Genomic DNA, 25,570 nt, shown 5'->3' with positions numbered 1-25,570 from the left:
GGAGAACTAGTAAATCAGGAAGAGGAGGAAGCTATGTGCTGGAGAAGTAGCTGCTGTAGGCAACCATGGGAGGAAGTACTACAGGGGCCTTGAGGAGAGGCAAGGGGAGGTTAGTGGCAGCTGTCCTGCAAATGAGTTAATGTGCGACATTCTGCCGTATATGGCAGAGTGTGAGATGGAAGGAAAATGTGTGTCTCACTCAAGATGACAACGAAGAGTCTGGTGGCACCTTAAAGACTAACAGATTTATTTGGGCATAAGCTTTCGTGAGTAAAAACCTCACTTCTTCGGATGCATCCGAAGAAGTGAGGTTTTTACTCACGAAAGCTTATGCCCAAATAAATCTGTTAGTCTTTAAGGTGCCACCAGACTCTTCGTTGTCATCTTGAGTGAGACACACATTTTCCTTCCATCTCACACTCTGCCATATACGGCAGAATGTCGCACATTAACTCATTTGCAGGACAGCTGCCACTAACCTCCCCTTGCCTCTCCTCAAGGCCCCTGTAGTACTTCCTCCCATGGTTGCCTACAGCAGCTACTTCTCCAGCACATAGCTTCCTCCTCTTCCTGATTTACTAGTTCTCCGTTATCTCATCTCATAACAAACACGCTCCAGGCCAATGCTGTCGGTGCTCCAGGCACTAGGCCCACCAGGCTCAAGCCCTCAGTGGGTTCCCATAAACACTCAGGGTTCCACAGGCACCTTATGGCAGGGGCAATTCTTCACCACACAACTTCCACAAATCTTAACACTTTCTGTCAGGGGTTCCCCAAGTCCTACACACATTGTTTGCTGAGGTCCCTTGAACCCTAGCAGAAGGGCAAAGTTCTTCAGCCCTCGGTTGCACCTCTAGTTGATGCTTAAGCCCTCCCTCTGCTTCAGGCTCCAGCTGTGGGACCACATGTTATGGAGCAGCTGCCCACCCTCAAACTCCGAACTATTCTGCTTTACAGGGCCCAGGGATACTTCAAACTTCTCCCATAGGCCTCCTCAGACAGCTTCAGCCAAGCACAGCCCTTCATAAGCTGCAGTCCCAGCTTCTCCCTTAGAACAAGGTGTCACCATGCCTCCGTGGGTCACAACTGAGACTACCAACTTCAGGACAAACTCCTGAGAAATAAGACAGATGCCAGAGTGGATAAAAATCAATAAATCAATTTTTTTAATCTGATTTTTGTTGATAAAATGCTTTTTGAGGAAAAAAACCTATCTAAAGATAGTTTTAATTAAGATACATTATAGCTCAAAGATATCTCATCGTGGAATAGGGATGATAAATTCTAATTCTATAGTATAAGACAATATATTTATGTAATGTTTAAGAAACATTTTGTAAATTAGTTCCAATAGTTCATGGATTAGGTACCCAATCTTATGGGGTTCCAGGGGTTTCTGTATAGATTATTTAGGTTAATTTTTCTATCTACCCAATGGGACTTAGTGCTCAGCCTAGAAGATACCATCGGAGATGCTTAGTTTTGCAGTTCTCAAACTGTGGATTTGTATCTCCCGAGATAACATGCTTGTTAAAATATATATATATAAATAAACAATGTAGAGAGGTGAGAAATAACAGACCTCAACCCTATTGCCCCTCTGCAAATTTGTATACACAGAGTGAATCCCTTCTCTCTCTCTAAAAGTGCAATGTTTCAAACAGTTCAATGAATGAAAGATTGTTGGGGGTGGAATAGATCTGGACAAGGAGAATAAATCTGGAGATAAATGCAAGAGGGGAGGGACAAACAGTAGAAACAAAAGTGAAACTATTTGAGCAGCATATTCCAGAAGTCTTGAGGTCTTTCTGAGTGTAGCCTTCATTGATTTGAGATCTACCATACCATTCTCTCACTAGAAGGGAAAACCTATAATGGCAGCAGGCTGTAAAAGAGACACAGTTTGGGAATATTTTAATGAAGTACCTCTACCTGTGGGTAAGACAGACATGCGTGCAAAATGCAAACAGTGCAACAAATAAATGCAAGGCCTGGTTGTCCAAATGAAACAACATCATGAGAAGTGTTCCTTCTCAAGAGGAAGCTACATTGAAGATGATGAAAGGAACATGTCTGAACATGCAGGATCTTCAGGTTGGTCAACTTTTTTATTTCATACTTCTTTCTTAAGGACTGCCTGTCTTCCTACTGGACTATTCTTGAATTTTCATGTTTGAGCAAAAAATATAGTTGTTACTCTATGGTACTATCATTTTGATGCAGTGGTGATAAAAAATAAATAGCTGAAATAGGCAGATCTTCCTTTTACAATTTCACCTTTAAAGTAGTACTGAGTGTCACTGAATGCAACGAGTAATACTAAATGAGCAGTATGGTAATAATAATTAAATAACTGCATTGACTTATTTTGTTTAGGAGAATCCATCCTCAACATACAGGATTCTGAAGACTATCCACTGTGGAAGCAGAGAAAGAACTGACAGGAAGGGGATTGCAATGCATGACAGTTTGTTAGCAAGAGTCAGGCTAACTGTAACACTAATAATGCGAGATTTGTAGAAGCAAGGATTGTATGAGGCAAGTGGGAAAGAACTGTGTGAGAAGTTGTTGCGACCTTGTGTAGATAATATGGAATGTAGACTAAGAGTCTACATTAGTGAGAAAAACAAGATATCAGGATGACCTATGTATAAACAAAATGCAGCTGTTGCTCATTATTGTCTGTAATAAAAGGTATAAATGCTTGCTGTAATTGTTTACCTGTTGAGAGACCTGTTCAGCTCTCTCCCTTTACACAATTGCTTGAAAGAATAAAGTATCTGAATTTACTGTACCCAACCAAAAGAGTGAGAACTGTGTTTTTCTCCGACACCACCTTCAACAAGTAACAAAGAGTCCTGTGGCACCTTTAAGACTAACAGATGTATTGGAGCATGCTCCAATACATCTGTTAGTCTTAAAGGTGCCACAGGACTCTGTTACTTTTTACAGATCCAGACTAACACGGCTACCCCTCTGATACTTGACCCCTTCAACAGTTATCTACCAATGATACTGTTTCAGTTACATCATGTATGTCACATAGCCACAGTATATCATCTGTAGCAAAAGGAAAAAAAATCTCCATCATCCAGAAACAACCATAGATACATTTGTGATAAGAACCAGTGAATTACAAAAAGAGGTGTAATTGATGAAAAAATTGCCCAGTTTGTTTATGCAACAAACTCTCCTTTCAGTATGATTGAGAACCCACACTTCATTGATATGGTTCAGTCATTAAGACCAGGATTCAGTCCACCCAACAGGGCAGATGTTGCAGGCAAATTGCTGGATAAAGTGTATGAAAGAGAAATTGAGTAGTTTGCAAAAAGTCTAGAGGGTAAAATTGTTAACCTGAGTCTTGATGGGTGGAGCAATGCCCACAATGATCCTGTTGTATGTGCTTGTGTGACAACAGAAGAAGGGAATGTCTTCCTTACCGAAACAATTGATACATCAGGAAATGTACACACAGAAGAATACCTACAAGAAGTAGCAGTAAAAGCTATAACAAACTGTGACAAAAAATTCAATTGTCTAGTATGCAGCTCGGACACAGACAATGCTACAAATATATCCAAGATGAGAAGAAATTTAGAAGAGAGTGAAGAAAGTCCCAAGCCAATAACATATGGTTGCAGTGCTCATTTGATGCACCTCCTAGCCAAAGACTTTAGTGTTCCAGAAATAAAGGCTAATGTTGTTGAAATTGCAAAATACTTCCGTAAATTTGCAGCAGTTGCTCTGAAAAAAGTGGGAGGAAACAAGCTAACTCTCCCACAAGACATGTGTTGGAACTCAGTAGTGGACTGTTTTGAGCAGTATATCAAGAACTGGCCTAAGCTGATGACAGTTTGTGAACAAAATCATGAAAAAATAGATGGCACTGTCATAGCCAAAGTTCCCAACCTTGGGCTTAAGAGAAATTTGAACACATGCTGAGTACCCTGAGGCCTATTTCTGTAGCCTTGAACAAAATACAGGGAAATAACTGTTTTATTGCTGATGCTTTTGGAAGGAACTGAATGAGCTCTTAAAAGGAGAAATATGCAATGACAGAGTTAAATTATAAGAAATACAGGTATAGAGCCAAAACTCATAACTTCAGATACAAACATGATACATGCATACCAACAGCATAATCACATTCAGCAAATCATAACCTTCCCATAGACACCTAACCTGACACACATTATATAAGATTTATTGCAATTATATAACAGTGATAGCAACAATGATCTACATGGTAATATTTTAATCAGATAACATCACACAGGGCCAAACCAGCCTCCCTTGCTGGTTTTCTGGCTTTGCCTGTCTTCCCCCTGCACCCACATAGCTGTTTTACATTATGCTTCCCCCGAGTCACAAACTCCCACCGGGTACATGGCCCTGAGAATGTCCGGCCATACAGGTGCTGAGACCTCACAACAATAACACTGCCCAGACCAGGTAGAGCCAGCATAGGCATATTTGTCCTTAAATAGAATTCTGGACAGAGCTGCAAACCAACCCACATCTGAACCACCAGCACAAAGAAGCCAGGATCAAAATGAGAAAGAAGGAAATGGTACAATAGGGGCAGTAACAGTTATGAAAAGTGGTGAGAAAACCAAACCAAACAAAGCTTCAGAGATCTGCAGTCCAGAAAGGACCATTACTTCATGTTGTCCTACCTCCTGTATAACACTGGCCATTGAATTTCACCCAGTTTCCCCTGTATTGAGCCCAGTAACTTGCATTTGATTAAAGTAGATCTTCCAGAATGGCACGCAGCCTTGAATACTGTAAGAAATGGAGAATCCATCTTTTCCCTGGGCACTATAAAGCCAGCATAGGTGGCCATCTCAAGATTGCCCTGGCCAGGTGGGTTTCCCATGATGGGGCTCTATACCACCACTGCCCCAGATGGCCAGGAAAAGAGGGCACATCTGCAGCATTGTTGTGCTCTGACAATTCCTGGTTAGAAGTGGGACAGAAACATGGCAAACATCTGTTTTTGACACCCCTTTGAGTATTATGGCAACTGGAACTCAGATGGACACAAGAATATGGCTCAGCTGTAGCGCAGGACTAAACCTGAACTAAAGGTGAACATGCTCACTCTCTGGAAACACTGTATCAGAAAGGAACACTCCAAAGAGAGTATTTGTTTAGGTTGGTCCAGAAGAATACAACTAGGAGTAATGGGCTAAAATTGAGTAGGAAAATATAGGCTGAACCCCAGGAAAATCTTCCTGAATGTGAGAACTACCATATTATACTGTAGAAAAGTCTTCAGAGAGAAGTGGTTTTAGCATTTAATGAACACAGATAATTAATGTTGGAAATGGAATAGGGCTCATTCATCCACAGTAAACTGATGGCCCACTTCCGGGGCAATATGAATTTCCACAAATTTGAGTTTCTTCCAAAGTCTTAGATTTGTAGGAATTTGTGCACATGAATGGTTTTTATTTTTCTTTCTTACTTATACAAAAGCCTTAAAATATTCCTTGGGAAAATTGGCAGTTTAACTGTACAAAACAAGGAAAGTGGTAAGGACAGAGTAATCTGACATTATAAACACTCCTCAGTGTTTGGCATAATTTCTGCTGCACTAGCACAAGAAAATGCAGGAACAACCTGTTATGGGACATTTCAGAATTTTCTGCTTCTATACACATTCTACTTCTTTTTCTTTTGGTAACATTTCTTGATGAGGAAGTTTCAATTGTAGGAAGAATGTTTCCTTTTTTTCTCTCAATATACTGAAGCAAAATCTGACAGGGTTTATTTGGTGAGATTACAGTGGCCATTTTACTAACTGTACCAATTCCCAAATGCACAACGTTTAATGCAGTGGAATGTGGAGCTGACTGCTCTATCACAGATGTTAAGTGAAAATTGTAGAGATAATCTTGCAAATCAGGTCACTCTAAACATAAACTACTTCATTTACAAACACAAAGCTAAAAGAGCAAACTAGAGACCCAATCCTGCAGTCCTTACTAAGGCCAAATTTATGTGTACATTCCATTGCCTCCCCCAGTTCCCGCAAACATTCCTTCAAAAGGGAGGAGTTACAAGCTGCCTGGTAGGTTTGGAGAATATCAGAGAAATGGGCTATTTCTCTCATCACTCATGACTGCTCCCACTCCAGCTCACTGGAGCCTAGGGTTGCCAACTTGGTCAAACCGGATGCCATTGCCACAAATGACATCCGGTCTGTCTGATCCAACCGAGTTGGCAAACCTATGGGAACCAGAACTGCACAGAAGGGCTTTCAGGGGCTGGAGGGAAGGAAGAGAAAGATGGACATATGCAAGCGCTCCTCCCTTCTTCACTGCTAAGGCTGGGGCATCTGATTCAGTCATCCCTTCACTTGGGGCAGCAGAGAGGAACATTTCACCCTTCATATCATTACAGCTCCAACCCCCACTGCCCCACCCCAGTTACTTTCTTTTACTTCTTCTAACACAGCTCCAGAGATCTTTCAAGACATTTTGGAACCAGAGCAAATGGAATCTGTTATACTCTCTTCTGGCTTTAATACAAATATATAAACAAACTATACAAATATATAAACCTGCAAACATACGCCCTCCATTTCAGGAGGGAGCAGAGAGCTTGCCACACCCATATATTCCTTTGTCTATCTGCACTGAAGATTCTGGCTTTCTCCGTAAAACTCGACTGACTGTAATATGATCTTAGCTCACTAAAAATATCATGCACTGTGGACTCACTATGAGGCACTGGAAAGAGTTTGTTTAGACTGAGTTTCAGGTGTTTTTTTTTTCCATTCAGAAATGGAGGACAGCTGTTCTCTGCAATCTGCTGTGATCAGAGCATAATTCCACTTTTGCATGTGGCCCCTGCATTTCCTGTCTCTTCAAAAGCAGTGTTAGAACTAGCCCTGCCCTTTTCCCAGAGTATCAAAGGGAAGACTTTTGCTGGGGAAGTGGTAAGAAAAACAGGAACCCTCTCCCCATCATAGCCTCTTTCAGAATGAAAAACTAGCACTTTACAGGAAAGGCTGGAAGGGAGAAAACAACTAGAGTTGCAAACTCATTAATTTATTGTTAGTAGTGTGATTTTGGCCCCAGCTTTAGTCCATATTGTGATGTTGTGAAAAGCTGCAGCCTTCTCACAGTTTTGAGAAGCAAAATGAGAGACCTTTTCCTCATCCAATGTTCTGTAGCCTCATGGAAAGTACTCTGAACTGCAAAACCAAAAACCATGAGTTCCACTCCCAGCTCTTTCATTTATTGCTAATATTTCTGCATCCTTTATACAGAGGTCGCTTAGGACACTTTGCCACCCTAGCACAACTTCAATGTGCTGCCCCCATCCTACACCCTTGAACAGAGGATCTCAACCAGGCAAGGGGGTGTGGTGAGCCTTCTGATGGCTCAGTGGTTATGGTAGAGATGTGGTTATGATGAAGAACAAACACCAGGCATCAGCACCACTTGCTCAGGTGTGGCCATATAGAGGGTGACCTAGCCACATTTGAGTGAGCAGCCCTGCAACCTGCCACACAGGTTTGAAGAGTCACTCAGATTTGGCTTGGCTGCCCCAGGCAGAATCCACCACAGTAGACCGCTGCCTCATTTATCTACAGCTAGAGTGGTCCCTGCCTTTATAACCCTTATTCTAAGCCAGGGATCTCAAACTCAAATCACCACGAGGGCCACGTAAGAACTAGTACATTGGCCCGAGGGCTGCATCACTGACACCTTTTAATATAAAGATACAAAAGCCCCCCCCCCCCCCCCCCGTCCCTGGCCCCGCCCCAACTCTACCCCTTCCATGAGGCCCCACCCCTGCCCCACCTCTTTCCCGATCCCATTCCAACTCCTTCCCCAAAGTCCCCACCCCAACACCGCCCCCTCCCTGCCCCGATTCCAATCCCTTCCCCAAATCCCTGCCCCGGCCCCGCTTCTTCTACGCCTCCTCCCCTGAGTGCGTGGCTCTCCGCTTCTCCCCCCTCCCTCCTGGAAAGTGCTAAGCATCGCCAAACATCTATTTGGCGGTGGGAAGAGCCTGGAGGTAGGCAGAGGAGTGGGAAAATGGCACACTTGGGGGGAGGGGGGCAGTGGGGAAGGGGAGCTTGGCGGCCACAGGAAATAACTTCAGGGGGGTGGAGGTGGTGGGGAGCTTGGCGGGCTGCAGCAAATAACTCCACGGGCTGCATGTTTGAGGCCCCTGTTCTAAGCCAAGCTCTCATACCTTAGAGGTTGTGACAGTGCTGCCTGTGGGAGCTAGCTGAGGTCACTCAATTAGGGTGAACTGCAAACAAAATGGGGCTGACAAACCCCAAATGCTGGTGGATATTCCAATACTTAGATTTACCAAGCCAGCACAAAACAACTTCTGTAGTACCTCACTGGTTACTCACAAGTCCAAACAAAGCAGTTCCCTCAAAGTACCCAGCCTCAGGCCTCCATTACACCTGTCAGATATGATGATGATTACTGAAAATCTTATCTCATCATATAAAAGAAAAGATTCTTCCAACCCCAAAAGGTCAGCCACATACCCAGGTTCAATTATAACTTGGATCTTACCCAAAATACATGCTATAGGCAATTCTTGTTAACTAAACTAAAATTTATTAAAAAAGAAAAGAGAGAGAGTGTAGTTTAAATGACCAATATACATACAGACCTGAATTCAATTCTTGAGGTTCAGATACATAGCAGAGGTGAGCTTGTAGTAGCCAAAGTCCTTTTAGAAATAGTCCATAGGTTATAGTCCATATTCAGGGTGGCTCCAGTCAATGACTGGGGATCTCAATCCTTGTGGCTTAAGGTTTCCCCTCTTGAAACCCAAAGCAGATCTGAGATGCAGAAGGATCATGTCCCAAGGTTTTTATACATTTCCAGCAGCCTTTTGGCCTGAGAAAACAATAGGCTTAACTTTCCTTCTTCTAAACATCATGGTAATTAGCACTGGATAATTTATCCATTAAACAGTTCAGATACAGGTTACCACAATCTTCAAAGAGACATCTATACAATAATACTATTTCCCTCAAGTGTCTTCCTAAATACTGATACTCCTTTTTTGATCTTTGAATCAAAGCTATACCAATAGACAAGACTTGTTTGCTTACATCACAAGACCTGAGCAAACATCTACCCTTCTACCTCTAACAATGCAGACGTGCATTTCAAAGCTCTATTCATTTACATATCTTCCTAACCAGTCTCTAAACTTCGGCCATGGGTCAGGTCAGTTTGTGAGTTAATTAATTCTTTCTGGCCCTGTCACCTTTTAGTGGGGCCCTTACCCTTCTTCCTTCCCTGCCCTTTCCCAGCAGCTGGGGGGGCTCCCCCAGAATCAGGTGGGGCAAGGGATGTGGCAGCAGTGGAGGTCTCCCTGGTACTTGCCACTGCCAGTGCCGCAGTGGGGGCAGTAGCAGGTGGTTTGGCAGTGGCGGTTGAGGTAGAGGCTGGGGGGTGGACGCGGGGGCAGGTGGAGGAGGGGCAGTGGGGTCTGCTTGAGGGGTCTTGCCTGCTGTGTCCCCCACCATAATGAGAGCAGGGGAAGGACAAACACTGGAGGGGGGTAGGGAAAGGTGGCAACCACTCCTCCCCGCTAGGCTGCAGGCAGGGGAGGAGGGCGCCAGAAGGGGAGGGCCGGATGTGGGGGGGGCTATTGAGGACTCCGTGGTGGGGGTATCAGCCACAGACCCGAGATGGGAATCCGGCTCCTCTAGCTGCACTAGGGGAATGGCAGATATAACAATATTGGGGGGGGGGGTGCAGTGAACCAGGGGTAAACTCATACAGGGGAGGGGTACAAGCTCGTGGGAGGGGGCATGGGTGCATGAAGGGAGGGACTAATCAGGGCTGGGGGGACCATGGAGGTAGGGGAAACATGGGCTGGGAATAGGGCAGAGGAACCAAGAGGCTAGCTTCAGGGCTGGGGCGGGGCAAACAAAGCTGCAGAGGGAAACGGGCAGGGCAGACAAACAAACTGAAGCTGGGGCTGGGGAGGGGCAAAGGCTGCAGGGGCAAATGGGGTAGGCAGCAAAGGGTAAAGCTGTGGAGCCAGTTGCAAAAGGGAGGGGGTCAGTCCAAAGGGTGTGTGTGTGCCCACGAGCGCTTGCACAAAAGAGTCAATGTTTGGCTGGCTGCTGCTGCAGACCCAAATGGTGGAAATGGGCGTGGCAAGCCAGGCGAGCAGCTCAGTCCCAGAGGCAGGAGCTCAAGGCAGATGTTAAACAGCCAGTGGGGGTGGTGGAGGGGGCAGCAGCGGTGGTGGGGGGAGCAGGCAATTGGGGACACAGATGGACCAGGGGGCAGGCTCCATGACACACCCCCAGTGTCCCCACAAACACAGTCCGGACCCACACCACAAGAGCACAGTTTGAAAATTACTCAGTCCTTAAGTGCCCCCTCCACGGTGGTCTTCAGAATCTCTGTGCAATCCCCCAGCATCAGGTGGTCCTCCTCTTCTCCTCCTCAGGGCTCCAGCAGCTCTCCAGCATCAAACAAAACAGTAGTGTCAGAGCTGGGAAGAGGGACACGGGGTAAATGCTCTGCAGTGTCAGAGCTGGGAATGGAACACTGAGGAACAGACTCTAGCGGCATATAGAGATAAGCCCAACTGGTGTGAAGGGCTTCGGGATATGCTTGCTTGGAAACTAACCCCAATAAACATTGCATTGTCTGCAGGTCACATCTTTTTCTGCTTGCTGTCTGCATGACAAGAACCAGGGAAGTGGGAGGGTCGAGGGAAAGCCTTCTAACAGTGTGTCCCCTCATCCACAAATTAAATTGTTGCTTCAACCCTTCTATGAATGTACTGCAGTTGGGGTGTATTCAGTCCACTCACCATTCTCTGCAGTGTACCCCCATGTAATGGACTGAAAAGGCCATGTTGAAAAGCATTGCTTGCACCTGCTCCCACAGTGGCTCCCACACATTCGCCTGTCGGGAAGTATTTTTGGCCTCAGGCTGCAGCCAGTTTAAATTAGGATTTTTCCATCTTGGCATCCATATTACCTGTAGGATTACATTCTTTAAAGTGCTTAAATTACTATATACCCAATGTTCCAGGGAAGACTTTATGCCCAATGTGATATGTACATAACAACTGCACACCCAGAGATTTTCCTCTGTGGAGACATCATTATGATTATACATGGTAACATGACACCCTAACTGGGGGACTCCAGAACCAAAACACTGCAGGAGAGCAGAGGGATATATTTTTGGGGCCTTTTGTGACAAACCACTTGTCTGGATGACTGTTTTTTCCACTGTTATTGATGATGGCATAGTCTAAGGAATACCATGTAATACTGATCAATTTAATAATCTCTACTGGGTTGGGATCACACTCATCCCCCTTGCCCCCGCTTCCAGCCCATATACCACAAACTGACACTGCCAAATTCCCATGGGAGGATTGGAGGTACAATTTTCTATGGGTAAATCCTTAAAGTCCTCATCTGCCTCATTACCACAACTTGGGGGTGTAGTAGTTCACGTGTTTCCTCCTTTTGCCATCTCACATCACAGGATCTGAGTAAGATTTATAATAGTGACAATTGTGACTAGCAGCAACGATAGTCCCATTCCAAGCCAGGAAGTCCTTGTTTTCTGTTCGTGGGTACACCTAAGATGCATGCAATCGAATGTATACACCCTCCTTCTTAATCCCCATTTTGTGCCTACTTATTTGTGTTCAATGAATCCATTCCTGCCCTCCATTCTCTGTTCCCACTAGCTGCAGGCTGGGCCCCAATCAGTCAAGGACAGGGTAAGGGATCCTTCATTTAGGAAGCAGGAATGGATGGTGTTCTCCTGGAATCTGGTATATCACTTGAGCTCCCACCTTGGGTAGACCCTGCATCCCAGGCAGGTCATATCATGCATTAACCTTTGCAGCTATGTGTGTTAACCCTCCTTATACAATATAATGGTAATAACAAGACAAACACAAAACACACCACACAGTCTTTGTCGTGACAGTAGACCCATAGCGTTCTGGGTTGTTCTTCTGCTGGCACCAGCTTGCCTGTAGAGTGTCTGAAAAACAAAAGAAACATTTGCTAGCCCCTAAGATTATTGCTTAAAAATACCCCTTCCTTTTACAAATCTCCTTGCTGATTGCAGGAAAAACAGAAGAATTACCTCCATACTTCCCTGTGTTTTATTCTATAAGCAAGCCAGGTTTCAATGACTTCTATCCTGAAGGGAAAGGGTGAACTATCCCACTGTTCATTTATGAGGTGGTGTACCTCAATTTCCCTTGTACAACAGACCATGTTTGTAATGGGTTCTCTGTGCCAAGCTTTAAATTTATTCACAGGTAATAGCTGAGAAAATAGGCCAGCATTACCATGAGACCTTTGAACATGAGATTTGCTTTCAATTACCATTTTTAGCATGCTTAAAAATTTTCCTCAAAAAAATCACATACATTATACATTGTTACAGGGTCACTCACTAGCATTTATCCCAAGGTTTAACATAGTGACAGTTTGATTATTCAGAGCCACCTTAAAGTTCAGTGTTTCTGACATTGCTTCTTTTTTACATTCCACCACTGCCCTTGCTTCAAAGGTGCACTGTTTTTTAACCTTTTGTGCCCCTCCTGCAGTTCTTAGCTGCTATTTATTACAAAAACAAAAAAGAATTTCTTCCCATTGCCAGGGCCACATTCTCTGGTCTTCATTTTAAAAAGATATCAAACTTTATAAAAACATGGAAGTATCCAAAGGATTAAATGCTAAATACCAGAGCCACATCACACTAGCTGCCTGTGTCTGGCAGAAGGGTCTGTCAGTGTTGCAACTCTGAATGACAGATTCAAATAGAGTTTTAATGGCACTGTTTTTTATTTAATAAAAAAATAAACCAACCCATTTATTTTAAACCTATAAACGGGATTTTACAAACCATTGAGTGTTGTTTTAGGTCCTTAAAACCTTTCATAACTACACAAATATTTACACACACAAATTCTCTTTTGCCTAGTATCCCTTGCACTGCTTTAATTATTTTTTACACGATAACCCAGATTACATTCCCATTTTGTAAAATCAGAGGCAGTCAAGTTAAATTCTAATAGAAACCCCTTATATTTCTTTAGTGCTTTTGATTAAATTATATTTACAAACCATTCCTGTGGGAAAAGGGCTCATTTTCTTTCAGAATAGTTATAAAGGCTTCTGGGGAGTGGCAGAAGCCACTCTACCTGACCCCTTATATAATTTAACTACCAGGGTTCCACACAATGTGACTGTACCGAGCTGCATATATATTTACATTTACAACTGGGTTTTATCATCAAACCAAAAACTTCCTTCTTATAAGACCACAACTGCTACTCTTTAACATCTTCACAACTCCCCACTGTTTACTTCCCTCTTAACTCCATCCAAACTCTGTATTATTAATTTCTGCAAAAGCAACTTGTAACTCTTCACTTACTTTCTTTAAATCATTTACTACTATATTCAGTTCTTTAAGGTAGTGCATTTTGCCTGTAACCACTTAGCCACCAAGTACAATCCCTGCAACACAGCTGCCTTACTGCCTTTTTGAACAATCCCAAGGTAAAGACAGCACAGGGTAAAACATTTGTGTCCATGGATCTTTTACCCTAAAAATTTTAACTGACTATAGCAGGAATCCCTCATGCGTTTTTTGTTTGTTTGTTTGTTTTTTTAAGGACAAAGTCACATAAGTATCCAAAGTACCCTCCTTTAAAACTTAAGAAAAACAAAAAAGTGTGAGGGAGAGGGGTGGGGAGGAAAGCAATCATAGACTCATAGAAGATTAGGGTTGGAAGAGACCTCAGGAGGTCATCTAGTCCAACCCCCTGCTCAAAGCAGGACCAATCCCCGACTAAATCATCCCAGCCAGGGCTTTGTCAAGCCTGACCTTCAAAACATCTAAGGAAGGAGATTCCACCACCTCCCTAGGTAACCCATTCCAGTGCTTCACGGCCCTCCTAGTGAAAAAGTTTTTCCTAATATCCAACCTAAACCTCCCCCACTGCAACTTGAGACCATTACTCCTTGTTTGGTCATCTTCTACCACTGAGAACAGTGTAGATCCATCTTCTTTGGAACCCGCTTTCAGGTAGTTAAAAGGAGCTATCAAATCCCTCCTCATTCTTCTCTTCTGCAGACTAATAATCCCAGTTCCCTCAGTCTCTTCTCATAAATCATGTGCTCCAGCCCCCTAATCATTTTTGTTGCTGTCCGCTGGGCTCTTTCTAGTTTTTCCACATCCTTCTTGTAGTGTGGGGCCCAAAACTGGACACAGTACTCCAGATGAGGCCTCACCAACGCTGAATAGAGGGGAATGATCATGTCCCTCGATCTGCTGGCAATGCTCCTACTTATACAGCCCAAAATGCCATTAGCCTTCTTGGCAACAAGGGTACACTGTTGACTCATATTCAGCTTCTCGTCCACTGTAACCCCTAGGTCCTTTTCTGCAGAACTGATGCCTAGCCACTCAGTCCAATTAGCTCTGTGAGGTTATTTTTAAAGAACAGGCTAACAGCAGCAAAGTAAGCAAATGGAGGATGAGGAGGTGGAAGAAGAAGAAGAAGAAAAGGATATAGTTAGCTCTGAGCAAAGAGTGGGCTACCTAGGTTAAAATAGTTGAGAATCCTTACACCTAGGTTTTTATCCTGGCTCTGGGAGAGGAGTGGGGTTTGTTATCTGCTCCTGCAAACCCTGAATTTGTTCCCCCAGTCTCTGTTGCTTTTATTTGCATCCCAAATGAATCTCAGGATTGCTCTGCTCTGTTGCAGTTCACTGTTTCCGAGCAACTCCATGTGTTAACCTGCTCATTTTCATTTTAAAACTTTTTTTTCTTCACTCCCCTACAACCAAATTGCAGCTTCTGTCTTTTAAGGTGGTCCGTTAACTGTGCTTTTGACTCTAAACCCTGTAGTGCCAAATTACCTTTAACCACCCCTAACTCTAATTTACAATCCTCCAGTTGCCTTTGCTGGAGTAGCACCAAACTTGAAAGATTACTGGCAGCCTCCCATAATGCTGCCTTTACTTCAAACCTCTTATAAGTGGACTTAAGTGCCTCCTTTCCCTGGAAGCCATTTTGTCCCCTGGGCTCGGACCTTCTTCCGCTACCCATTTACCAAGGAAGGTGGGCTCCTCAGCCAGCCCTCATCCCTCTGGGTTCCCTAACACTGCTCCCATTTTCTTTTTAATCTCATCCCATGTTGACCCCCCATACCTGGAATGGGCTCTGATTCTTCCATATCCACTTATCCAAAAAGACCATCACCCCAGCTTGCAAGGACCTGTGACTACCATTATGAGGCCTGCCCTATCCCCTCCAAGCATCTGCGTGGACTGTTGGGGAGGGGGACTTACCTGGTTGCTACTTACCTGTCCAGCATGATGCTTCTGAGTCACGGCACCAAGATGTTAGAGGGCTTTCACTTCACCCGTTGGTGCTAAGGGCTCAGGGACTCGTGCAGACCCTGCCTTGGCTTGGGGCAGGGGCTTGGAAAGGAAACGGGCTTCACCCCCTGGCCATCTCGCTGCTGGCACAGATGAGCTACCCCCCTCCCGCCGTGAGAGCTGTGGGTGGCCCCTGTGCCCCATCCAGGCAAGATCCCGAAGCCAACAGAGTCCAGGCTGCTGCATGGCACACGCTGCCCCATCCCCTGTGGAGTCAGAGACTAGCAGGGACAGGCTGGCTCCGGACCCAACCCCCAGAACCTCCAGGCTTAAACAAACTGGGGCCCTGCTCCAGCCGTGCTGTGTGGGGCATAAGGGCACCACCCCGTGGCCAGTGGGGGGGAAGCGCCCTCTCTCCATCTGACCCACTCCGGTTTTGCAACGAGCTTCACCCTGCTTTGGCAGATGGGGAAGGGATTTTTAACAGGTCACAATCGAATCAATGGCAGAGCTGGGAACGGAGCCCAGGAGTTCTCAATCCCCCAAGAACAGGGAGAGAACCCAGGAATCCTGGCTCCCTGGCCAGGAGACAATCCTGTCTCAAACCAGTTCTAGTCTTTGCCCCAGCAACAGCCAATGGGGCTGTGAGCAGAGTTCAGAGGGAGGTTCTAGAGCGCTGAGCACATGAGAATCGACACCCCTGAGGAAAGAGCCCAGGTGGAAGAGCCCATCATGGAGAGGGTTGATAGCCCCAAAGCAGCTTCCCAGCCAGGATCTCTAAGCACCTCCCCTCCTCCCAGCAGGGTTGGATTACAGGTGGGGACACTGAGGCAAAGGGAGGGGAAAGGGCTAGCCCAGGGTCACACGGCACATTTGTGGCATGGTTGGAATGGATTTTTTGAGGGGCGCTGAGCACCCACTACTCCAGCTGATGGTGCTCAGGGTGTCAGAGTCAGGCCCACGGTGTCTCAAATAGGCACCCAAAGGCCAGTGGGGAGATGCTCCTCTGCCAGCCTGGCCCTTTTGATGTGCAGGGAATGGGGGAAGGAGAGTTGTCCTGGCACAGACACTGCCTTGGGCTAGCGTAATTGGTTCTATGTGGCTCGTGTTGCAAACCCAGGCATGCTGGGGGCAGAGCCAGGGCCTTAGCACACCCCATTAGGGGAACTCTGGGTTGTGGCATAGCTGGCAAGCAGCCCTTTGGGAGATTGCAGTGAGTTAGAGCAACCCCAAGGCTGCTCTAATATATCTGGGAGGCTGCACAGGCCTCAGCAGCAGCCACAGGATCCTCGGTGCCAAGAGGCTGCACCCCAGGTGTTTACTCTTTGCAGATGGGGAAACCGAGGCACACGACAGGGATAACAATCCTGACCAGCCTCGCCATGGGTGCTGGGAGGCTGAAGCCACGTTTGTCAAGTGCTTGGAGATGTCTGAACTGAAGGTGCGAGAGAAGACAAAAAAAAAAAAAAAAAAAAAAAGCAGCATCATAGCCTGGACCATCCAAGCATCCACCGGCTCCAACAGCTGGCCTGCCCTGCCTCTTGCAGCTAGGCCAGACACAGCGCGAGATATCATCACTACCCGCCCCGCCCTCGAGGCAGAATAGAGCCTGCAGCTGCCCCCATTCAGTGAAAGCACCGTACGCTATCCGCTTAAACCCCCAGCACTGCATTTCAAGACGATGGCTCAGACCTTAAGGCACTGGAGACCAGAGGCAGAAAGGGACTTCCACAGCCGGACACGGCATGCCAGGGCCATGCGGGGAAGCAGAGAGAAGGAAAGAGGGACACACAGCGAGCAAGAGCAGCACCAGGACAGAGTCCCAATAGATTTAGCAAAGAAGCAAGGCCCAGAGTTTGGCCAGCACGGATTCAGCATGCAGGGCAGGGGGAGGGAAATGTGAGAAGCAGGAGAGTTCTAATCAATAGAAAGTTGTATGTACCTCAGCACCTCCGAGACAGAGGAATCGCTGTCGTCAGACCTAGGGACAGAAAATTAGCAGGATTACGGGAGAAAAAATCCCGGATGAGAGAGGCAGCAGCGGAGTCAGAGAGTGGAGTGTTGTTATTGCATCCAAGCTAGCGGGGTAGAGAGGGAGGAGCGGACACAGAAAACCAGAGAGGAAAGGGGCAGAGGAGCAGGAAGGGACACGTGGCTCGGACACAAGATCTTTCAGGCTGGACTGGAGTCATTCAGACAGAAGGGACTGTTAAAATCACCCAGTCTGACCAGTACAGTGCACGTCTGAGGCCTCGCCCGGGGATTCCTGCATCCAGTCTTCATTTAATCTTCCCATGGAACCCCCCCGTCTCATCACTCCTACCAGCCATCCAACCTAGCCCCTCAGGTTCCGCACTCCTGGTTTTGGGGTACAGCTGGGGCGTTCTGACACGGTCCGGCTCTGCGCTATCGTGCGGTCTGATAGCAGGCGGGATGGGGACCAGGGGCTGGTCCTGAGCTGCAGGCAGCACCATGGGCTCCCCCAGGTTAGAACATCGCCGCCAAACTGGGATTCTGCAGGGAGGCAGATGGGAGGTGGTTGCTACCATAGGGCCAGGTCCTCGGGAGCTGTAAATCAAAGCCGCTCTGCTGCCCCCACGGCAGCTAGGCCAATTTGCACCCGTGCAGGGGCTGGCCCGTGACGGTCAAAGGCAGTCCTAAGTTGGGCTCGTTCCTCCGTAGAAACCAAAGGCTGCCACTGGAGAGCACCCCCACCCCACCTCCGAAGGGTCACAGCCCCTGGCACCAGGAGCAATCGGAGCACCTACGGGCCCCTGGCAGAAAGCTCACCCCACCCACAGCAGCCATGTCACCTCCTGAGGGGGACCGGGACCTGTGAGCAGCCGGCATCTCCCCACAGAGCACAGTGGGAGAGGGAGCAGGGCCCAGAAGGGGCAGGTGCGATGGCACAGCCAGTGCCACACAGAATCGGGGTAGGGCTGACTGGGAAATGGCTTCCTCACTGCCTGGGGACCCCTGCCAAGCCCAGCGCCGACGAGCCCCATGCTTCGCTGGGGACGGGATGGCGGCTTAGTGTCCTCAGCTAGCAGCCCCCTGGACCCACCTCACCCGCTTTATAACTGCAGCCAAACCCACCCAGCAGCGTCCCTGCAGGTGAAATTCTCCTCTGCCAGCAGCCAGTGTGACAGCCGCCATCTTGGCCAACACACTGGGGCCTGAACCAGGGCCCTCCAGAGCTACCAGCAGGAGCTAAAGAGCCCAGGGCCGCTAGTGGGGCTTGTGACAGCCCCAGCCCCCCAGGGGATCCCCACGGGCCCAGCGGGGGACCGGGCACTGCCACGTGTGCGCACACAACGCTAAAGGCCAGGGCACCGCTTCAGGCCTGTTCTGAGGGCTCTAGCAGTGCAATGTTACGACGAGCCTCCAGCTGGATCATCTACACGGAGGGCATCTGCCACCCCAGGCTCTCAACAGCAGCTGCTTCTGCCTGAGCTAAAGGCCCAGGCTTGGCAGCTCAGGGGCAGCCCCGAGACAAGGTCCAGCCAGTAGAGGGGGACCAAAGACCCCCCCCTCCATATCAATGGGGTTATAGACAGGTCTGGCATAGGGCCCCTGCCCAGGGAGATGCTTCCCCATGTGAAGTTCTACTGCACCGGTATCGCAGCTCTCTGCCTTCGCCCTGGTCGCTTCACGAGCCCAGCAGGAGCCTGGGGCTGACTCCAACTGGGACTGCCGGGCCCGAGGCAGAGCGGGGACGGTACCTGGGGACAGCCATGGGAGTCACCGTCTGCCATTCACTGCTCTTGGTTCTGGGCTCCCTGGAGCTTCACCCTCCTACCCGCTCCTTGCCCCGCGAGGCTCTTACTTGTCCAGCGCGGAGCCCTGGCTCTGGTTGCTGGTGAGGCGGGAGAAGACGTTGCGGTCATTGCGCGGCCTGGTGGGAGGGGACGAGGGAGGCGTGAAGCCAACGTCCGAAGTCCTGAGCCGGGGTGTTCAGAAAGAGACCCATGATCACAAGCCTGGTCCGGGGATCTACCCCCTGCCCCGCACCTCCACTCAGCACAGGGAGACCTGCAGTGCCAGCCCATGGTGAAGTGATTATTCCCCTCTATTCGGCACTGGTGAGTCACATCTGGAGTATTGCATCCAGTTTTGGGCCCCCCGCTACAGAAAGAATGTGGACATATTGGAGAGAGTCCAGCAGAGGGCAACAGAAATGATTAGGGAGCTGGGGTACATGACTTATGAGGAGAGGCTAAGGGAACTGGGCTTGTTTAGTCTGCAGAAGAGAAGAGTATGGGGGGGATTTGATAGCAGCCTTCAACTACCTGAAGGGGGGGTTCCAAAGAGAATGGAGCTTGGCAAATGACAGAATGAGGAGTAATGGTCTCAAGTTGCAGTGAGGGAGGTCTAGGTTGGATATTAGGAAAAACGATTTCACTAGGAGGGTGATGAAGCACTGGAATGGGTTACCTAGGGAGGTGGTGGAATCTCCTTCCTTAGGGGTTTTTAAGGTCCGGCTTGACAAAGCCCTGGCTGGGATGCTTTAGTTGGGGATTGGTGCTGCTTTGAGCAGGGGGTTGGACTAGACGACCTACTGAGGTCTTTCCAACCCTGATATTCTATGATTCTATGGCACAGCTGGATCCAGCACCCAGCGTCGTGCCTGGGCAAAGCCGAGTGCACAGGCCGGTCCCCGATGGGGAGCTAGGCCCATGTGCTCTCCAGCCTCTCCCCACTCACCTGGCAGGCTGCCCCCGGTCATAGGATTTCCTCCGGGTCAGAGGCGAGGTGTCTGAGCCACGGGACTGCCTAGGGCTGGAACAGAGCAAGACCTGATCAGCAATCGCCCCTCCTTGGGGCCAGGGCCCTTCAGCACTGAACAGGCCTACTCCAGAGCAAGCGAGCCGAGAGCCCTGGGGCAGCGCACAGATCCACCTCCCGAGCCAGGGGTCCAGCGGGCTGGATCAGGCCCCGGCAGGGCCCAAGGCCAGGCCAGCGGCCCCGGCTAAGGGTTTGCGCTGTGAGCGCAGGTCCTGTTGGCTTCATCACCGAGACTGCTGCTGGAGAAGGCAGCTCCGTGCCTTCGATAAGAGGGCTGTGGAGACTGGACGCCCAACTCTGTCCGACAGCAGAACTCCGTTTGTACCCGCCTTCCCCAGGCCCCGTCCCCCCGACGGGCAGTTTGTGGACACTGGCAATCCAAGATGGCAGAGCAAGCTGGCCCCACCACTGCATGCTGGGACAGGCTGGCTCGACCGAGAGGCGTCCAGACTCAAGGCTCCAAGGGCAGAATACGATGGCCCAGCCCACCTCTTCCCCCAAGGGCCTGTAAGCACGTGGCGACCATGCTTGCCAGGGCTTACAAGGTGCTGCCGCGGGTGGGCAGGCTGATGGTGCGGGAGACCTTATCCTTGTAGTAGGAATCCCAGATGGAAAAGCCGATCCCGTCTTCCTTGATCTCCATGAGGGACACCAAGGACTTGGTGATGTTCTTGGTGGAGATGTCCAACGTGGGTCCCAGGCACTCGGCCGACACAGCCTTCATCTGGCCTGACAGCTTGGGTTCCCCCTATGGCGTGGCACAGGGAGGGGTGGGCTGAGAGGCGAGGAGTTCACTGCCCCGAGGGTAGCACGTGGAGCGAGTCTGAGACGCTGGCGCCCCTTGGCCATTCAGTTCCAAGAAGCCTCTGGGGCCAAGCACCCAGCAGTGGCAGATCTAGAGAAACCTTTCAGTTGGGCCCCGGTTGCCAGCATTAACGTTTCATGAGCTCATTAATGAGGGCAACAGGAAGTACCCCCTGTGCAAGGCTGAAACGTGTATGGCCCAGAGTGCCGGAGCAGCTCTCCCAGGAGGATTCGGCACTTGGAGGGACTGGTCCAGTCAATTAGCCTCTGGGAAGGGCGCACAGCACCAGGGCGTCACATGGGTTTTATTTGCTCCCAGAGGAGGGCTAGACAGCACCAGGGCACCTTGCCTGGATTCAGGGAAGCCCAGTACAGCTCAATGATGTGGCATTTGGGGGTTTAAAGTGGGCTCTATGACTCAAGGAGCCATTTATAGGGCCAAAGTAACACGCCAGGCACGGCCATCACCAGGAGACCAGACCACGGGCTATTTCAGTTCCAGACCCAAGACATTCCGCCTATGGAGAAGACTCCCGCCAAGGGCCACCGCCCAGCCGTGAGCACAAAGGGAGAGGGGGTACAATGGACCAAAGACCCCACATCTGGATGTTAAATGGCCCTGTCTGTGGCTGTGAACGGACCTTGAACTTGAAGTCGTCTTGGCTGGCCGAGCCCTTCAGGATGAAAGACTGGGAGAAGCTGTAGGAAACAAAGGGTTAAATGGCCGATCCCCTTTAAGGCTTAACTTAAAGCTAAAGGAAGAAACCACTGCCCATCACCCCCACCCCATAACACCCTATCACCAGCCCGGCTACGGTTCCTCCTCCCATTCCCCGAGGTACAGCCCATCCCCCAGTCCCTTTCGGGGCCCTCTTCCCTCCCAGCTCCGTCTTGCCCCTGGCCCTCAAGAGGAACCATTACTGGGACAGTTCTGTACAGCCCCTGCACGCCTGGGTTTGAGCACGGCCAGTCATCGCGTGTGAGTAGCCTGTGCACCGTCGGGTCCCACGTAGGAGCTCCGAGGGGCTGGAGCATGCTCGGTGCAGACAGAACCTGGAGAATTTAGCTGCCAAGCTCTAACGGGTCTACCTTGCCAATGAGTGCCACAGAGATGTGCCCCCCTCCCTCCATAGATCCCGCCGCTCAGGGGCGCACGAGGCTGGGACACTGCACGCTCCCTGGTGCGCTTACCTCCCCTCCGAGGCCAGGCTGAACTCCCAGATCTCCTCGTCTGTGCTGGCGTAGCCGTTCTCTGCACAAGGAACGGCCGACAAGGGTGCGTCAATGCGACAAAGGGTGGGAGGGCACCGCACTGGGCTGGTCCGATCAGAGCCAGCCAGAGGGCGGTCACCAAGCAGCGTGTGGCCCTTTAGGTCCTTGGGACCACCCCCCCAGACCACTGCTATCATTAACTCTTTGCCACCAAAGCGCCATCAGTGCATCCTCACGGCTGGACAGGCTGTGACCATGTGGGCTGATACATCTGGAAGAAGCGGGCCTATCACTCCTGCCCACAGGGTCAGAGCAATGCCAAGAGCCCTGGGGTGGGCTCCATCTGTCCCAATGGGCAGACGTGCCATCTGTAGGGGCAGGGAAACACCCCAAGCCTTCCCAGCTGCTGCCAGCCCCAGGCCCCACATCAGCGCTGCCGGCTGCTTTGCCAGCCAATGCCCAGTACTCACGGGGGTCCCCAGGAGGGAAAAGCCCAGCACCCACCTTGCTGCACGTTGTGGATGAGCGCCTGCAGCTCGGGGTGGGACTCCGCTTTCTCCCGCAGGGCATCCAGGATCACATGGTTCTGGGAGGAGCCGGTCACATCCGTTTGTCTCAGGCGCCCTTCCAGCAGGCGAATCTGGGCTTCTTTCTGAGCCACCTGCAGCCCCTGTTTGGCGGGAGCAGGAGGTTACCTTCCGTCCAGCACACAGGACGGGCCAGTGGGTGGAACGGGGAATCAGCTCCTGGCTTCAGTCCCTGTCCCTAGGCACAGATGCAGGATCCACACCAGCCTCACTCAGCTGCTGCTTGTACCCCTGTGACAATGCGGTTCTGGCGGAACCCAACTGAGAGTGCCAACTCAGGACAAATTGCTCAAATAGGGCAGTTACAGCCCAAGGCTGGGGTTTTTTCCACCTCTAAGGCAAACCAAACCAGCCAGACTAAGAGGACTTCAGTCTCACCCCACTGGCTAACCGCAAGTCTCACAAGCGGTCTCCTTAGACACTCCAGTTTCCCAGTATTACCACCAGTGCCACTCGTTATGGGGACAAATGGTTATGAAAAGCAATACCGCAGTAAAAGAAAAAAGGTTCTCCTGATCCCAAAGGGCCAAGCCCCAGACCCAGGTCAATATACAAATCAGATCTTACCCACAAATCACGCTGTTGCCAATCCTTTAGAATCTAAAGGTTTATTCATAAAAGGAAAAAGATAGAGAGGAGAGTTAGAATTGGTTAAATGGAATCAATTACATACAGTAATGGCAAAGTTCTTGGTTCAGGCTTGCAGCAGCAATAGAATAAACTGCAGGTTCAAATCAAGTCTCTGGAATACATCCCCCGCTGGGATGGGTCCTCAGTCCTTTGTTCAAAGCTTCAGCTTGTAGCAAAGTTCCTTCAGAGGTATGAAGCAGGATTGAAGACCAGATGGAGATGAGGCATCCGCCTTATATAGTCTTTTCCAGGTGTAAGAACACCTTTGTTCTTACTGTGGAAAATTACAGCAAAATGGAGTCTGGAGTCACATGGGCCAGTCCCTGCATACTTTGCTGAGTTACAAGGTGAATCTGCCTTCTCTCAATGGGTCCATTGTATAGCTGATGGTCCTTAATGGGCCATCAAGCAGGCTAGGCAGAGCTAACACCATTTTGTCTGGGATGTCACCCAGCAGCATAGCAGAAGTTTGAAATACAGACAGTATAGAGCCAATATTCATAACTTCAACTACAAAATTGATACACACATATAGACAGCATAATTATAACCAGTAAACCATAACCTTGTCTTAGACACCCCATTTGACCCCCCTTATACAAGATCTGGGTGCCACTACAGGACCTTGGTTGCAACAATGATCTATATGGTCCCAGAGGATATCAATAACGTCACAAACTCATTCCCCTCTCTGGGTCCAGCAGCACACAGGCCAGGCAGGCCTCTCAGTCTCCATCACCCACGCACAAAGGATGCCCCAGGCGCAGCCAAATAGCCCTGGCTCCAAACCTGACCTGCAGCAATTGTGATCCCACGCTAACAGGGGGCCTCCTGGGATCCCATGTTCTGCGACCCACCCCACAGAGCTGCACCCCCACTTGAAGGCCCTTTGCCTGACCTTATCGATGGATGCCTTGAGGAAGTTGTCTAGCAGGAGGCGCGCCTCGGCCAAGGAGCAGGAGCTGATCACCACGGAGGTGTCGGTGGAGTCCAGCTCCTCCTACGGTGCAAGAGAGACCCCTAGGGAGGGGAATTAGAACGGCGCTGAGGGCGGTGAAGGGCAGAAAGCAGAGGGCCAGCAGAGACACCAGCACCACGGAACTGGGAGGGGTTCCTTGACTGGCTGACGCCGGCAGGGACGCAGGTGCTCTGCGAGCAGGCGGCGGGGAAGACGACTTGCATGCCAATACTGTGCATGAGTACTCACACTGGACGTGTGCCTGGAACCAGGCCCCTAATTGGGCCATCTATGGGGACTGAACCACACACCTGCGGATTTAAAGAAGAGGAGCTTCTACCGCCTGGACGGCAGGAGCTGCTCGCTAGCCAGGTGACCAGAGCAGACCAAGGGCAGGTTTACACTGGGAACTTATACCAGCATAGCTATGTCTCTCCAGGGTGTGAAAATCCTGCCCCGCCCATCCCGGAGAGTGTAGCTCTGCCGACTGAACTAAACAGCCACCTCCTTGGGAGGTGGATTACCTACTCCGACGGGGAGTATCTACACCTAAAGCCTTGCAGCTGTAGCAGATTAAGCGTAGACATATACTAAAAACCTGTTTACGACCTCCAGCTGCTAGGAGGGGAGCAGAGAGCTACACTGTGCTGAACCTGGGTCAGACCCCCCATGTCATTAACGGTGCGTCCACACAGCAAAGAAAAACCCACAGCAGCGAGCCTCTGGCCAAAGGATTCGGGCTTGCACTACGGGGCTAAAAGTAGCAGTGTAGACATTCCCGCTCATGGGCTCCAAGACCCTCCAGAGCCCAGGCTCCAGCCCTTGTGTGAATGTCTACACTCTTCATTTTAGCCCCGTAGCCCTGCGAGCCAAGGCAATGGATCCAGGCTCTGAGACTTGTGCTGTGGGGTTTGTCTTGCAACACAGACACCCGACAGGTGCCAGGGAGAAAGGCCTCATTATTAGGCTATTGTTTCTCTGTGGAAATATTTGATTAAACAAAAATTTCCTTTCTGGTCAAAATCCCACCCTCCCTTTACAAAAATCTGACATCAGAAAAGAGACTCAATGTTTGACAACAGCTTTCAGCACAAGTTCGCGGTTTCAGAAAAGGGAAACCCTTTCCCAAGACCCCCAATTTTTTTGCCTTAAACCATCAAAACTGATTTTCAAAAACCACAAAAATTCCAGTTTCTCGGGGGGGGG

General features: G+C 49.3%; 2 protein-coding genes and 1 long non-coding RNA gene across 3 annotated transcripts in view; all 3 read right to left on the bottom strand.

The window, feature by feature from the left end:
- LOC117877393 (NACHT, LRR and PYD domains-containing protein 3-like) overlaps positions 1-6,845 on the bottom strand; it is a 138,842-nt gene extending 131,997 nt beyond the window's left edge. Inside the window, exon 1 of the mRNA XM_034770486.1 lies at positions 6,732-6,845. The gene's annotated coding sequence lies outside the window, so the exon portion shown is untranslated. The remainder of the gene's footprint in view (positions 1-6,731) is intronic.
- Positions 6,846-10,327: 3,482 nt separating this feature from the next.
- On the bottom strand, positions 10,328-12,980 carry LOC117877418. The gene is made up of 3 exons (XR_004645706.1): positions 11,951-12,980; positions 10,831-11,000; positions 10,328-10,506 (listed from the first exon to the last, which is right to left on the bottom strand). It is a non-coding gene; the product is annotated as an uncharacterized LOC117877418 (long non-coding RNA).
- Positions 12,981-14,500: 1,520 nt separating this feature from the next.
- Positions 14,501-23,480, bottom strand: LOC117877409 (kinesin-like protein KIF21B). Its single transcript, XM_034770523.1, has 8 exons — positions 23,450-23,480; positions 22,694-22,859; positions 21,619-21,676; positions 20,716-20,921; positions 20,093-20,167; positions 19,215-19,328; positions 17,331-17,369; positions 14,501-16,823 (listed from the first exon to the last, which is right to left on the bottom strand). The coding sequence occupies exons 4-8, from the start codon at positions 20,895-20,897 to the stop codon at positions 16,607-16,609; spliced, it is 627 nt and encodes a 208-aa protein (XP_034626414.1). The 5' UTR covers positions 20,898-20,921; positions 21,619-21,676; positions 22,694-22,859; positions 23,450-23,480; the 3' UTR covers positions 14,501-16,606.
- Positions 23,481-25,570: the final 2,090 nt, after the last annotated feature.

The sequence above is a fragment of the Trachemys scripta genome, chromosome 4 (assembly GCF_013100865.1).
Source record: "Trachemys scripta elegans isolate TJP31775 chromosome 4, CAS_Tse_1.0, whole genome shotgun sequence".
Lineage (NCBI taxonomy): Eukaryota > Metazoa > Chordata > Testudines > Emydidae > Trachemys > Trachemys scripta.
Note: the sequence above shows the minus strand (reverse complement) of the source record. Positions and strands in the feature narration are given on the sequence as shown.